The sequence below is a fragment of the Ostrinia nubilalis genome, chromosome 5 (genome assembly GCF_963855985.1).
Source record: "Ostrinia nubilalis chromosome 5, ilOstNubi1.1, whole genome shotgun sequence".
Classification (NCBI taxonomy): Eukaryota; Metazoa; Arthropoda; class Insecta; order Lepidoptera; family Crambidae; genus Ostrinia; species Ostrinia nubilalis.
The window spans coordinates 9,057,789-9,072,902 of record NC_087092.1 but is presented as its reverse complement, the minus strand read 5'-3'; the positions used below and the strand labels follow the sequence as shown (position 1 = coordinate 9,072,902).

General features: G+C 35.2%; 1 protein-coding gene and 1 long non-coding RNA gene across 2 annotated transcripts; one reads left to right on the top strand and one right to left on the bottom strand.

Annotated features, from left to right (window-relative positions):
• Window positions 1-637: 637 nt before the first annotated feature.
• LOC135071867 (uncharacterized) lies at window positions 638-2,653 on the bottom strand. Its single transcript, XR_010257337.1, has 5 exons — window positions 1,878-2,653; window positions 1,668-1,803; window positions 1,506-1,591; window positions 1,053-1,209; window positions 638-943 (listed from the first exon to the last, which is right to left on the bottom strand). It is a non-coding gene; the product is annotated as an uncharacterized LOC135071867 (long non-coding RNA).
• Window positions 2,654-7,357: 4,704 nt separating this feature from the next.
• On the top strand, window positions 7,358-14,440 carry LOC135071855 (F-box only protein 21-like). Its single transcript, XM_063965692.1, has 10 exons — window positions 7,358-7,787; window positions 7,862-7,993; window positions 8,463-8,609; window positions 9,793-9,979; window positions 10,204-10,404; window positions 10,747-11,054; window positions 11,218-11,356; window positions 11,791-11,868; window positions 11,995-12,214; window positions 12,679-14,440. The coding sequence occupies exons 1-10, from the start codon at window positions 7,549-7,551 to the stop codon at window positions 12,855-12,857; spliced, it is 1,830 nt and encodes a 609-aa protein (XP_063821762.1). The 5' UTR covers window positions 7,358-7,548; the 3' UTR covers window positions 12,858-14,440.
• The last annotated feature ends 674 nt before the right edge of the window (window positions 14,441-15,114 follow it).

The window sequence follows — 15,114 nt, the reverse complement described above, 5'->3', positions numbered from 1 at the left end:
CATAAAAGATACAAAGTCGTAATAGGTGGACGCGAGGTCCACACAAAATTATTTTCAATTGTCAGTCTTCTACATGTAGAATTAATAATGCGAGAAACAATGACGTCAACTGTAATGCCTTGTTGACCACATGATGCCAACGGATTTCCGAGAAACAAATCGATGACCAATAGAAACTTTAATAAAATGACAAACAAACGTACCTAAGTAAACATTTACCTACTTAGGCTGAATCGCATTTGTTAGGTGCAACACCACCAACACTGTGCAGTCTGGGATTTTCGTAAAAGTTTTTGTATATTTTAATTTTACGTTTTCCGTTTGTAAACCTTTCTTTTATCTTCACAGGGTATTGTAGCGAGGGAGACCGATAAAACAAATGCAAATGGCATCATAACAGCCGGCGGTGTAGGGTCAACTTTCGTAAATATTAGATTCAAAAGCGAACGTGGCAGTGGTCTGCACTATCAAATTGAAATCTATAGTTAATTATAGGTATTTGCTGGAGTAAATCGTGCCGCAATAATTGATTACGTCTTATACTGTAAGTAAGTGTAACAATTAAAAAGTTATTTTACACGTCATAAACTAGTTATTATTTATTAATATTTAATACATTCAATCAAAGTTCGTAATGGAAACTTTTAGAAATTTTTATTATGTTCCTTCACACTTATCACAGGTTATTATCGATTAAGTAATTCTTAATCTCTTACTTAAGACTTAATCAAGCCGTTTCTGGACACAATGAACATCATATTACGAGGCTGACCATAATCAGTAGCATACGGCAGATTATCAACTGTGTCAGCAAACGTTCTCTGGTTACTATTCTCTAGAATTTGTTTAAGTTTGCGTATTGTCGCCGCTTGTTCATCTAGTTTTATTTCGTTTACCACTATGGGTAAATTTACGGCACATACCCATAAATAAAACATTCCCACTGAAACAAAACAAATATATATTTTATGTAAACTTCTATTCTTTCTTAAAAGAAGAATAACTCATTAGGTACTCGCTTAATTTTTTCCATCATCATTAAAATTACTTACAAAGAAAAAATCCTGACCCCACACTGGCTCCGATGAGAAGGCCAATGTCCATAGTGTTCTGTTTCAGTAAGAAGAGAAAATTAGCTATCAATATGGACAGCAACACGAGCCGTGTGGTCTCCATCACCATGTAAGGAATCATCAGCGTGTTGTTACACTGAAATAAATACCGTCACATTTTCAATTACCTTCATTATCACTCTAGCTGTGCCCGCGATGTACGCGTGAAGAACGTTTAAATATTTTTTCCGTTTTCGCAACATTTTTCATTAATGCTTGACTGCTCCTATTGACTGTATATAGCCTAGAGCCTTCCTCAACAAATAGGCTATCGGATAGCCTATTTGTTGAGGATAGCCGCTATCCAACACTAATAATAGGTTTTCGGTTCTTTGAAAGTCCAAAAAAATCATTTACTCTACCTATTTCGCTAGAAGTTGCGACTGTACTTACCGTATAAGCTCCATAAATAAATAATAGGCATACAATAATATAAATGCATGAAATTGTAATGCCAAGAGATGTGTATTTTCCGGGATCTGAAAGAGATATTTCATACGTTATCTACAGCGAACTTTATTTTATCGTAACTATCACCATTTTCAATTTTCTTACCATCTTTAATATATTCTAAATAATGTGCCAAATTAATTAAATCAAAATTATTTGTCCAATAAGTGATTTGTTCCTTGAGTTGCTTTGTGTGTGTATGAGCATAACAGTTACCGGCCAAAGCTATCAGTCCCTGAAACTATAAATACATCAAAACATCGTAAAATAATCCTAAAATATGTCTAACTCGAGATTGGAGTCATTGCTGCTCACCACTGAAAATATGCCAATGAGTATTCCACCCAATCTTAACGAAAACCAAAAACAGCAACTGTAAACGAACGCCATCGAAGATTCTACTGTATAATCTAGTTTAGACACATACTTATCCTAAATAATCTGACTGAATAGAACGCCCGATGTTTACTGATTTCGTGTTACCATAAAAGAAAGTTACCGTGACGATTGTATGTCCAACATCTGATAGGCGATACAATTATGCGATATGTAGCTTTTCGATTCTATCTAATACCTACAACATAATTACATGCCGCTTTTAGAGATCCTTATTGATATAAAGGATTCAATATTCCCCTAATTCAATGGTTTTACAACATTGCGACGTATTCCTTTAAAGTTTAGGGCAACGAGTAACGACACAGGACACGCCTGGTGATTTGCGTACCAAACTTGTACTACGCCCACTGACGCCCACAGATACGCCAGTCGCTGGTTCGAACCCTGAATAATAGGTAAAATGTATGCTGGCAAATTACTCTGCCCTCCATTGAAGTGAGGCAATTGGAAATAATACCCTCTACATGGCTATAATATGCTGAAGGATCTTTTAATAGTAAACGGAACCCTCTTATGATTTGCGTGATTAATTTTAGAGTTGGGAGTTAATACGATGAGTTACTAAAAGCTTTTACGAGTATAATAACCACAGCTTTGCATCTACCTACATACATATTGTCGGGTAATAGCGTGACTAAAATGGAGTACAACATAATAATTACTATCGGACATGAAACCAATATTACCTACTGTACAAGTGAGACAGTAAATTTACCTGATATTACCTACTAGAAATAGGAAAGGTTCATTCCTTTCATCATCATCTGATGATGATGATCTGATGATTTCAGCCACAGGACGTCCACTGCTGGCTGAACATAGGCCTCCCCCTAAGACTTCCACATCGCACGGTTGGTAGCGGCCTGCATCCAGCGCCTTCCTGCTACCTTTATCAGGTCGTCGGTCCACCTTGTGGGTGGACGTCCCACGCTGCGTTTTCCGTACGGCTAGCACGAAAAACTTTCCGAGTTTGAATCGTTTGCGTATTCGAATCGTCATCAAAAGGTTTAGTGCGAAAACTACAACAGCGCCTTTGTGAACGTGTCGTAAAGTGAATTGTATGAGTACTAAAGCCGTCCGTAAGCACGTAGAATTTTGTCCAATGACCCCAAGCTACCCATCCTTATCGCTCGCGCGTAATTATATTGCTGTTGTCGCGACTGTGCGACGCGCGCCCGCAGTGAGTGTGCGAGCGCGAGAGCAACATAATTACGCGCGAGCGATAAGGATGAGTAGCTGGGGTTACCTACGCCATATCGAATGACAACTGATCGAAAATCAAAATATCGAATACGTTTCATCGAACGATCAAAATATTGAAAGTCGATATAAACGTTTTTATTAAATTTCATCATGCATCATTTCTTCAAGTTTATAAATTTTGAGGATAATGTCCGTGGGGACCTATTATAAGCCTAGCCTGTCCCAAAAAGGAAAGTTCAGAAATGATGCGGGATGAAATTTAATAAAAACGTCTATATCGACTTTCGATATTTTGATCGTTCGATATATTGATCGTTAGATATTCTGAACGTTCGATATTTTAAGCATTCGATATTTTGATCGTTCGATATTTTGATCGTTCGATGAAACGTATTCGATATTTTGATTTTCGATCATTTGTCATTCGATATGGCGTAGGTAACCCCATGAGAAATGGTTGCACGAAACTTATTTTGAGAATCAAAATTGTCACATTATCGTTTAATTCGAAGTTTGAGTATTGAATTTGTCGAATACGCAACCGATTCGAAGACGAAAGTTGTTCATGCTAGAGCTTAGTACGTGACCTCCACTCCAGAACCATGCTGCCCCATCGGCCGTCAGTTTTGCGCACTATGTGCCCTGCCCATTGCCACTTCAGCTTGCTAATCTGTCGGGCTATGTCAGTGACTTTAGTTCGTTTACGGATCTCCTCATTTCTGTATTGATCTCGTAAAGAAACACCGAGCATAGACCTTTCCATAGCACGCTGTGCAATATTGAGCCTCTTTATGAGGAGTAGGAGATAATAAAATAAATAAAAAATCTTTACTAATAAGTATTATTAATGCGAAAGTAACTCTGTCTGTCTGTTTTGCTTTCACGCCTAAACCACGGAACCGATTTTGATGAAATTTTGCATAGAGATAGTTTGAGTCCCGAGAACGGACATAGGATAGTTTTTATCCCGGTCTGTGACAGAAAAATTCCACGAGGGCGAAGCTGCGAGCGGAAAGCTAGTTAGTCTGATTGGAGAATTCTGAGACTTCTTGGCGGGAAAGTCGTATTGTAATCATTTTTAGTAGTTTTGTGTACCTATAATCGAATTTATAATTTTTTTAATGGTGGAATACTTAATAAACCACTGCATTGTGAATATAACACGAATATGCACTCAGGTGCACTTCAAGTCTCTGACAGGAAGCTTTGATCGTATCGGACCTGTGCTGCCGCACAATTTATAAACGCAGTAAGTAACACGTGAACAGTTTCGAGAAAAACGCGATCAAAGTTGAAATTTTATTTTAGGGTGTCTACAATTAGTTACGCAAATATTTGTAAAAAAAAAAATATGGGCTTATAGAGCTAAACTCAAAGTTTATTTTGATATGAGGTTTTTGTATTTTAATTAATATTTTGTATTTAAAATTATTAAAAAACTGTTTATGTTATGGATTAACTAAGTTTTCGTTCGATACTTACTACCCATGAATGCAGTATGATTGTTCCTTACTGCGTTTATCAGTAGTTTTCGTTACTTACGGTACATGTGTTAAATGATTGATTTAAATTTTAGTTCTTACAACGTAATATATGCGCCGTATCTTTACAACTTACTGCATTTATGAGTGGGAGTGTGAATCAAAATAATTTATCAAAACTTTAAATGCGCAGTAATAATACAATTATACTGCGCTTATCATAAGCCAATAACGCTTTTATGTTGAACTTTCCCAAATGACCAAGGGGTAAATGAAACAAGTATTACAAAATAATTGCTGAGATCGCTTGTTATTCAATCAAAAATTAAGATATGGCACCCACTTTTAGATCTTAAATATACCAATCTAATAAAATAAAGACTCGGTCGTTCGTTTCAGCCGAAAGACGTCCACTGCTGGACAACGGCCTCCCCCAAGGATTTCCACAAAGACCGGTCCTGTGCCGCTTGCATACAGGCACCTGACGCGACCTTCACCAGATCATCGGTCCACCTAGTGTGAGGCTTGCCCAAGCTGCGTCTTCCAGCTCATGGTCGCCACTCAAGAACTTTCCTGCCCCAGCGGCCATCAGACAACTTATAGTGTCTCCAACCTTCAGAGGAGTGGGTACATCACGGCATTTGACATGATTTTTGTCTTGTCCATTAAAGACCCATTTGTTGAGAGACTCTATTGAGGCAATCGAGGATTGAGCTTAGATCCTCCACGTTCTCAGCCATGACTACGATATCGTCCGCGAATCAAAGATGGGTGATGTACTCGCTGATGATATTTATGCACAATCCGCTCCAGTCCAGAAGCTTGAAAACATCTTCCAGAGTGGTAGTGAACAGTTTTAGAAATATGACATCTCCCTGTCTGACCCCTCGCTGCAACTGAAGTCCTGATCCCGGAGACGGACTGACATTGTGGCCTATTCGTACAAGCCCTTCAACGATTATATCTATAGTAAATTTGGCACCGTTGGAGAGACTGTAGCTTGAAGAGAGAAGTCTTTCTCATAGACCACAAATGCCAGACAAAGTTGCTGATTATTCTCCTCAGTTTTCTGCCATAGATAAGTATGTGGTCTATCGTACTAAAGCCTTATCGGAAACCGATTTGTTCGGGAGGCTAGATGTCGCGTGAAACCATTCGTGATGACTCTCAAAAACAGAATCAGAAGTGAGATGGGTATAAAATAAATTCTTCAACAAGGTTTTGTTGCCTTTTTTGAAGAAGAGTATCACCACACTTCTGTGCCATGCCGTAGGCGTTTTTTCCTCAAGGATGACGGAATCGAATAGCTTCTAAAGAGCCTTTAGCCGGCGTTCCGCCTGATTTCAGAAGCTCAGCCGTGATTCCATCATCGCCCGGTGCCTTGTTGTTTTTCAGCTGTTTGAGAGCCATTCTAATCTCGTACAGACACGTCCGGGATATCTTCGGTATAGTGTCGGGTCAATCTAGCTCTTGGGTCTTCGGCTAGATTTGTCATTTGGACAGGTTTTCAACTTCTTCCAATAACGTAAGAGTCAGCCACTGCGTTCATAACATGTTAACACCTGGGCAGCAGTCTGACAATCCTTAGTATGTACGCAGTATAATTGTAATTACTGCATTAATATTAAGTACAAGTCATCTGTTTTTCCTATGGAAACATAATATCAGTGTGTGTTTAAGTGGAATTACTGCACATATACTATGTGCAAGGTGAACTTAACAATTGTAGAAACATAATAAGAATGATGTAATTGGCACATACTGCACTATTACTGTGTAGCAAATTAAGTAAGCGCGAGTATTCACGTAATATTAAGTTATTATGTGCTCTTACTGCTAACATAGTATGTGAAGAAACCTAAAATATGTCTTTACTGCGTTTATGATAATTTGTATCTTCCGTTCTAAGATAGATAGAAAAAAACGGGTCTTTGATTCTTATAGATCGCAATGTCAGGATTCAGAATATTCAAAACAATCATAAATGCAGTAAGTGGTACTTACTGCGTTTATAAATTGTGCGGCAGTGTGTTTCGGACCGAACGAAAGCGCAATGACTGCCAGATAAATGTCATAGGGATGTGGTGTATTCAAAGAACTTTATGACAAGATCGATATACTCTAAATCGATATTAGTATATTCCAGTCTCGAATACTTGGCTACACACGTAACGATAGCCTGAATCTTTGGGTTATCGCGATGTGTAGTAGGACTACGTCCCGGGGAAATAGTAAGTATTTTCTTCCTCTTTCGTTTGATGATAATCAAACCTGTGAGGCTAATGTCAACAATATAACATCTAAAGTGTTTTCTTTTAATTCTATTGTTTTTTGGATTCCGTGGAGACAAAGTATTCTTAAGGTTTTAAAGACTCCATCCATAATCAGATCCAAATCGAGTTGTCACACGACAACCCGCTTAACACTTGATGTGCGCTCAAATTCCATTGAAGTGTTTATATAAATAAACAAACAAAAGTTTGATCACTTCACTGGAAGAAAGAAAGAAAAATGTTTATTTAGTACCAAATAATAAATTTAGACTACAAAATAACAGCAGATACCATTATTAGAGCCATTTAAAATAATAATTTCTATTTCCGATCAACCCTCCATGGATTCGATTATGTAGTATAAAGTTCCGATAATCGAGTTTAAGTTCACATCCCTAAAATGTCATTAATGTCATATTTATTGATAAAGTATCTGTGGATAAAGTTTCGAACGCCTCTGCTATCAATCGAGCAATTAATTTTTAATTTAATTCTTAATAATTACAATATTGATTCAATTTCCCAACTGCCAAAAGCTTCGGCAACTAAATAAGTCTTACACATATCAACAGTTGTAAAATTAGTGTGTATTTTGTAGTATCTGTAGAATGCTGTGAAGTGTGCGAGCGAATGAAGCGAATAAAGAAATATTTTCGTAAAATGAGTTCCCAATGTTTACCCGTGCCCACAATGGAAGAAGTAACTCAACCTCCGGACACTCAAATACAGTCCTTGCCAAATGAAATTGTATACAAAATATTGCTCTATTCTGATTGTCCTGATATTGTTTCATTTGGAGCTACATGTAAGCGTTTTTGGGAATTGATTGAAGACAATGAAATCCTTTGGAGAAAAAAAATCAAGTCTATGTAAGTTTATGATAATAATTTTGTTAAAAAGTTTGTTTTGTATGCCATAATCATTACATCTGTTAATTTTATAGATTACCACCTGTAATGTATGATACAGTATACAAACATTGTAATGGTGAGTGGCTGAGTATGGTCAAAGGATTTCACAAAGTCAAGAAACTTATTTATGCTGAAATTTTAGCCATGTCACCTAAATTTTATTGGTAAGTAAAACATCAGTATTTTATTCCAAGAATATTTGTTCACTCCTAGCTTTTCTAATTAAAGCAAGGTATTATATTATTTATGTTTACTACAAAACATTCTTAAAAGGCGTTTCTTAAGTGTAAATTGCATTCACAAACTTGGAATTAATAATATTACTGTCAGTATAAAAAGTTTTTGTAATGAGGTGCTTTTTTAGTTAGTCAAACATAAAGGGTTGATATTACTACTCAAAGTAAAGGGAAAGTAATTGCCCTGCAAAAACAAATTATCAAAAAAAATTCTCCCCATACTAGAGCACTGATCACTGATGAACTTGTAGTTGTATGAATAAGTTTTTTATTGAATATTTGAACTTCGGTCCCTTGGGAAAAGTTATTGCATTTGAGATGTAGTAACAATCCTTATTGCTTAATCGATTAATCAATAAAATAGCCATTTTTAATTAAATGCCAACTATGTTTTCAGGAAATGTAATGATGTCACGCTAGAAGACGTAGGTCCATTTTTCAATATTGCATTAAGTGACAATGTGTCATATTATTATGTGATTTTTATATTGCAAGATTTAATTGCAAAAGGAAATGCGCAAATTGAAAAGAAGTGTCCTAAAAAGTAAGTGTTTATTTTTTACAAACTTTTACTTGCTTCAATAGTTTGAAAGGACATCATCCACGTTTCATATATTTTTGGTCCAAAATCAAAAGTGCCGGCCAACAAAAAAAAGTGCTGTATTCTGACAGAATACGTCTGCCTTAGCATTTGTTACTATGGCACCAAAGCCGTAGCTCCACTGTGCGTCGAGTATTTGAGATCTAAAAGTCATCGACTATTCATACATTTTTTGTTCAAAATCAAAAATGTCGGCCAATAAAAAAGAAAGTGCTGTATTCTGACAGAATACGTCCGCCTTAGCATTTGTTACTATGGCACCAAAGCTGTAGCACCACTATGCGTCGAGTATTTGAGATCTAAAATTCATCGACGATTCATACATTTTTTGTTCAAAATCAAAAGTGTCGGCCAATAAAAAAAAGTGCTGTATTCTGACAGAATACGTCCGCCTTAGCATTTGTTACTATGGCACCAAAGCTGTAGCACCACTGTGCGTCGAGTATTTGAGATCTAAAATTCATCGACGATTCATACATTTTTTGTTCAAAAACAAAAATGTCGGCCAATAAAAAAAAAGTGCTGTATTCTGACAGAATACGTCCGCCTTAGCATTTGTTACTATGACACCAAAGCTGTAGTCGTAGTATTTGAGATCAAAGTCAGTCGTTTCATATATTTTTAGAACTCAAATACTACGATGCACAGTGGTGCTACAGCTTTGGTGCCATAGTAATAAATGCTAAGGCGGACGTATTCTATCAGAATACAGCACTTTTATTTTTTGGCCGGCACTTTTGATTTTGGACCAAAATGGATGATGTCCTTTGAGACTCATGCATAAACCTAACAATGCAATGTTACATTGAGATGGACCTGGTGTTGGTAGCATAGCCGCCTCTGTCTAGAGTTCAACTCCTCAATGACTTACACTTACAGCACCTATATCTTGTCTGGGCTTTTTAGTTTTGTCTGTATATGGACTCATATAATTATGGACTAAAAGCTTGTTTATTAGAAGGTTTTTTTTACTATAATTCATTTTATTTCAAGTAAGCTCAAGGCAATTGCAATATTACAATATAAGATTATATTTATAAGCCTAATTCAGCTGTTTTATTTTTTTAATTGTCCCACTGCACTAGAAATTGTCATCTTACAAATAAAATTTATTAATATTTTTTAGACCTTTTACCATGACCGAAATGTACTATGCAAAGGTGGTTCTGCGCTACTTGATCCATGCATTCCTTGCCTTAAAATGGGTAAGAGCACACAAGAGAAATGAGCTGCTTCCGGAAATTGTTGTAAATTTCTTCCTACAGTGGATAGATACTGTAAACCTGTATTCAGATACAGAAATGGAAAAGAGTGTAAGTGTATTATTAATATTATACAGCTTTTAAAATTATACCTTATAATATAGGCAGACACAGCAAATTAATCTAGTATTCTAGCTAAGGTGATGTGCTGACATTTGAAACATATAAAACAACTAAGTAACCTGTTAATAATATATTTTTTTATAACAATAAAAAATATTAGTGTTAAGAACAATTTTAAAATTCCTTTAATGTGTATTTTTATATTTTTACAGTTAAGTGATTTGGCTGATAAAGTCAAAGTTATAATTAACAGACAAAAACCTGAACTGGCAACCAAAACTATTGAAGAGTGTTGCTCTCAACAATTAGTTGATGAGAAGATAGTATTCAAAACTATTGCTATGGCGATTTACCAGATACCGCACATGGCTATAACAAATACCACTAGCTTGGACACCCTAAACATTGTGAAGGTGAAGTTATCTTCCAGAAATTTAATTTTTCCATACAAACATTTTTGCGACTTTTAGAGAACCACAATAATTAATTAACCTTCATAATATTTTGTAACGAAAACAGACACCACTTAAGACGAGCTGTTTTTGACGATTTTTTTCTAGTACTTAAATATATACAAAATTTTTTAGGTAATTAATACCTTTAAGTATTAAGTCTTTGATTTTTTTAAAAGTTTAAAGTAAAAAAGAATAATGGGCAAAGCTAATGTATTAAAGGAATTGTGCTACTGAATATTGTAGAAAAATCAGCAACTTCCTACTTTCCTCTATTATAACGGATCTGTTATTTAATTACAGGTTTTGAAGCTAAGGTGTTCCGACCTAATTATTGTTGGTATTATATATCAATCCGTGGCGAAGCGTTTCGGTGTGCACAGCGAGTTGATCTCGTTCCCATACCACTTGTTCTTAGAGTGGGTGGACACCACCGACGTGACGCGCCCGCTCGTCTACACCATTGACCTGGACACGGGGGATATGAAACCGAAGCGACGGTGCCCCTTCTCTGGCACTCAAACCAGCAAACTGAATAAGTACTGCCCGGATTCATTGCTGAAATACATATACACGGCATTCCAAGTCACCATGGGAGCTATCAAAAACTGGTAACATTTTGTATACTATTTCACATACTATTCAGTCTCAAAGTCCTCTTAAATCTCTGAAAGCCAATGTAATGACTTCTTATTTTAAGCAATTATTTAATTTATAAAACACATGACAAATTACAATTTTCAAAAAAATTATACACGTAAATTATATTTACAGGAATACACAAAATGCTGTGTTCCTGTTAGACTTTGTGGGAAACAGCAACAACCAAATAAACCGTTACAGAAACTTTCTTCCTTACCTCTTCGATTATATGGATGATCATGCTTTGGAGACGCCGCTTGATATTACTTACGTAAGTTTTATAACAACAAATCATTATAGTATCGAGTGAAGTACTATATCCAACATAATTATTTACATAATGTGGCTCATTCGAAATACTATTTGAACTAGATGTTAGTCGTCCTCAAAACGTCTAATTTAAAAGAATCCTACTAAGTCTGATGGCATAATATTTTTTTACGAAAACTCAAGTCAAGTTTGTGATTTATTATAAATAATAAGACTAATTATAGCGTCATGAGATGTAGTTTTTGTCGATGAACTTTGACGCGAAGATTGTTCGTATATACCTGCTACATGTGATGCTCCAATCATACTATTTCAGTGATTGGAAATAGGTATTTCTAATTGATTTCCAGAGACAGTCTGATTTTTTGCAGATGATAGAATTAATTAAAATTCTTTATTATTCATGTTACTAATGTTTCTGTTTGTTCATTTCAGCTGGATTATTCACACATGGAACTCATCAAAACGATAGCTTACTTAGACCCGCCTCTTGAACCTTTCTATACCAAAGAGGTAAATTATGTCAATATTTGTTTGTTGTAATCCTTTTATTTAAAAAATATTTTAACAGACTTTTAGTGCATGCTTCGTATTCTAGTATAAAAGTAGCTTTTTTATTAGTTTTTTTTTTCTTTTTAGGTGGTGGCAAAAGGTCACGCCAGTAACGTAAAATACGCAGTGGGAATGATTTGTTATCATAAGAAATTAGAATATGTGGGCATCATTCGAGACTGGGACTTGAGATGCAATCCGAAGTTGGCCAAACGCACAGAATCTGAATTAAATTTGGAATACAGTAAGGACCAACCATTCTACTATCTTGTGGCAGCGGACCAGTCCGCCCGATATGTGGCTCAAGGTACTTAAAAATTAATTTTTATTTTTATTTTATCACACCATTTATTTACCTACATCTCATATTAAACAGTACTTGTAAAATGCATAATTACTTGATGACTTCTTTAATGACGACTTCATGATTCGAAACATGCTTGTCTCAAGACTAAGTTTTCAGTCAACAGATAACTACTTGGACGCCTGCTTGACTATTCAGCATGACATTACTTACGCTTTACTAAAAATGCCATTTTCCCCCCACTAAAATTACGCATACATTCGCTAATTTTCGCCGCTACTTAAAGGGTGCTTAATTGAATAATATTGTGTGCAGGGGCCGCCCTCATATCACAAACGCTTTGTCATATGCATTTCGCGTAAATTCCCAAACACATTAAATAATAAATTAACCTATTACCATGCTTATTAAAATAAGATTAATATACTAATACTGCACGTTAGTTATGGTTGTGTCAAACTTTACAGAAAACCTTGTTGAAATAATACATCCTACCCGACTATACCACTTGGAAGATGCCGTTGCACGAGAGTTCTCTCACTTTGACGGCTTCTGTTACGTGCCAAATGACGAAAAGAAGGCTGAATATCCTGATGAAGCACCAATCGCAGCTCTGTACCGCAATCGTTCTTATTATAGGCAATAAATATCGCTGTAATTTTTTCATGTACTATTTTCCGTCATTGATATTTATGCAAAATAGTGATTGATTGTATTACTGTGAGATAAATATTTATTTATCCAAAATTTAACTCATTCCTTATGCAGTAGTTATGTAAAACTTATACCTACCACAGTAGGTACCTACGCACATCGTACAGAAAAACGTAGTGTTGATGTTTTCTTTCGTAAAATAACTTATAATATTGTAATCATAATATTCAGTCATAATCAATAATTATAATTGTTTTAGACGCATTTCACCCGCAAAAATATGTACTTCCAGAATTTTATTCATAAAAGATAAGTTAAATCTTGAAAATTAACTAATTTATGATGTACTTATCGTTTTCACTTTAATTTTATTTATTAGTAATGGTTTTTCCCCAGTGATTATCTTACACAATCTCAGCTTGCCTACTTGTTTAGACATGTTACACATTTCGTGTAGGTATGTAGATTCCGTAATGGTTACACATTTGCTGTACTTATTGATAGTCGTATTTTAAAAACAATAAATTAATATTGTGTAGCAGGTAACTATATTAACCTGTCATCTATGTTCTTAGACAAATAAAAAACCATAGTATGCTGTTTATAGGATTGTGGGAAATATTTATCACAATTAATTGTATGTAATATTCAACTGCTCATAATTTGTAGTTAAGCACTATTTTGTATCAAAATTACGTAAAATACATATATCCAGGGTTCGAAATTATCAAGATAATTACGCTTCATGATAATTATCAACAGTATATGATACTTTATTTTTTATTTTAGACCATTGAATTTTTATTAGGTATGAATGATACATTTGTCATATTGTTTCATAAGAAATTATGATTGCGAATTTTGCTTTATGTTTTTGGTTGCCGATTGTTGTCAAGTTATCCATCGCTAGTCGCGTAAAGCTTGGAAAATAGATAAATATTTTGCTAGTGATCATTGTGGAGCTAAATAGATAAGTTTTATAACTTATCTATGGTATCACTAGACGCAAGTGCGACACGTTCGAAAACTTCGAATACTGCCCCCTTAGACAAAACGCACTTTTTGATCGAATCCGTCAAAACTCCATACAAAAAAGGGGCCTTTCGACCACTTTTCGACTGGTTTGCGATTATAATTTGCACTTTGTCTAGACCCACAGGGTATTTTCACGAGCGCATTTTTTGTTATTCTCAACTGGTATTCATCTGTTATTATCACGATAATTATAGTGATAATTATCCTTTCGAACCCTGCATATATCTATATTCTTGACGATTATAATAATATCCGTACCATTTTTCAATACATTTATACCTATGTTTTCCAGATACTTGTTTCACTTTTATAATGTACCGAACTTTTATTTCATAGGATTAAATGTAAGTACGGGGAATATGTATGTATGTGTAATAGGAATTAATGTTTCCTTCCATGTGATAGATGTGATATAATTTATTCTTAAGTCCTAACCCAACGGTCCACTTATGGACCGCTGGTTTGGGAAATTCGGCCTGAGTATTGTATCTGTAACTGTGTAAGATACTTGGATATTAAAAATAAAACACTATAAAATCATTCAATTTGTTTATTTTTTTGCTGTGCTCAGTGGTTGCTGACAATTTTAGAAACAAGTTTTTATAGGTCAATCATTTACACATTAAGTTTCTTCCATAGTCATCATTTTTATCGCAATGGCACTTCTAATGATCGGCCTTCAATACTAGAGATACTTACCCTTCTGACCCACCGCACTACCAAACCACACTACCAGTAGTGTCGTGGGGAATATTTTTTCCCTTCTGCACTACCAAGCCAGTAGTGTCGTGAGTAACATACATCTTCATTCCCATCGACACTACTACCATAAATGAATGTAAAATTTGTAAAATTTTGGATTGTTTTGCAATAAATTATGTTTATATGCAACCCTAACCTCGGTACAAATTTGCAGTTTGACGGAATTTACTGAAAATAAAATATTACCTAAAAGGGCTTATACCTATATAACTTTGCGTGAAAGAAAAACAAAAATTAAATTATTTTTATTACCCCACTGCGGCAAAGCAAAAGGAGGGTTATGATTTTGACAGGCTATGTATGTATGTATGTATGTTCATCTGTTCCCTCGTAACTTCTAAACTACTTATCAGAATTCGACAAATGACATATCATTAGAAGCGTCTTAATTGTCCGCTGGTTATAGGCTATATGGGGTTTCACAAAATCTAATGTGGCGCCCTCTAGCGGAC

What these genes read in the sequence shown, in the direction of transcription:
- LOC135071855 (XM_063965692.1), top strand. Translation starts at nt 7,549, where the DNA reads ATGAAGCGAATAAAGAAATATTTTCGTAAAATGAGTTCCCAATGTTTA. An exon ending in ATACAGAAATGGAAAAGAGT is followed by an intron (nt 9,980 to 10,203) that starts GTAAGTGTATTA and finishes ATATTTTTACAG; the next exon opens with TTAAGTGATTTGGCTGATAA. An exon ending in AACCTTTCTATACCAAAGAG is followed by an intron (nt 11,869 to 11,994) that starts GTAAATTATGTC and finishes TTTTCTTTTTAG; the next exon opens with GTGGTGGCAAAAGGTCACGC.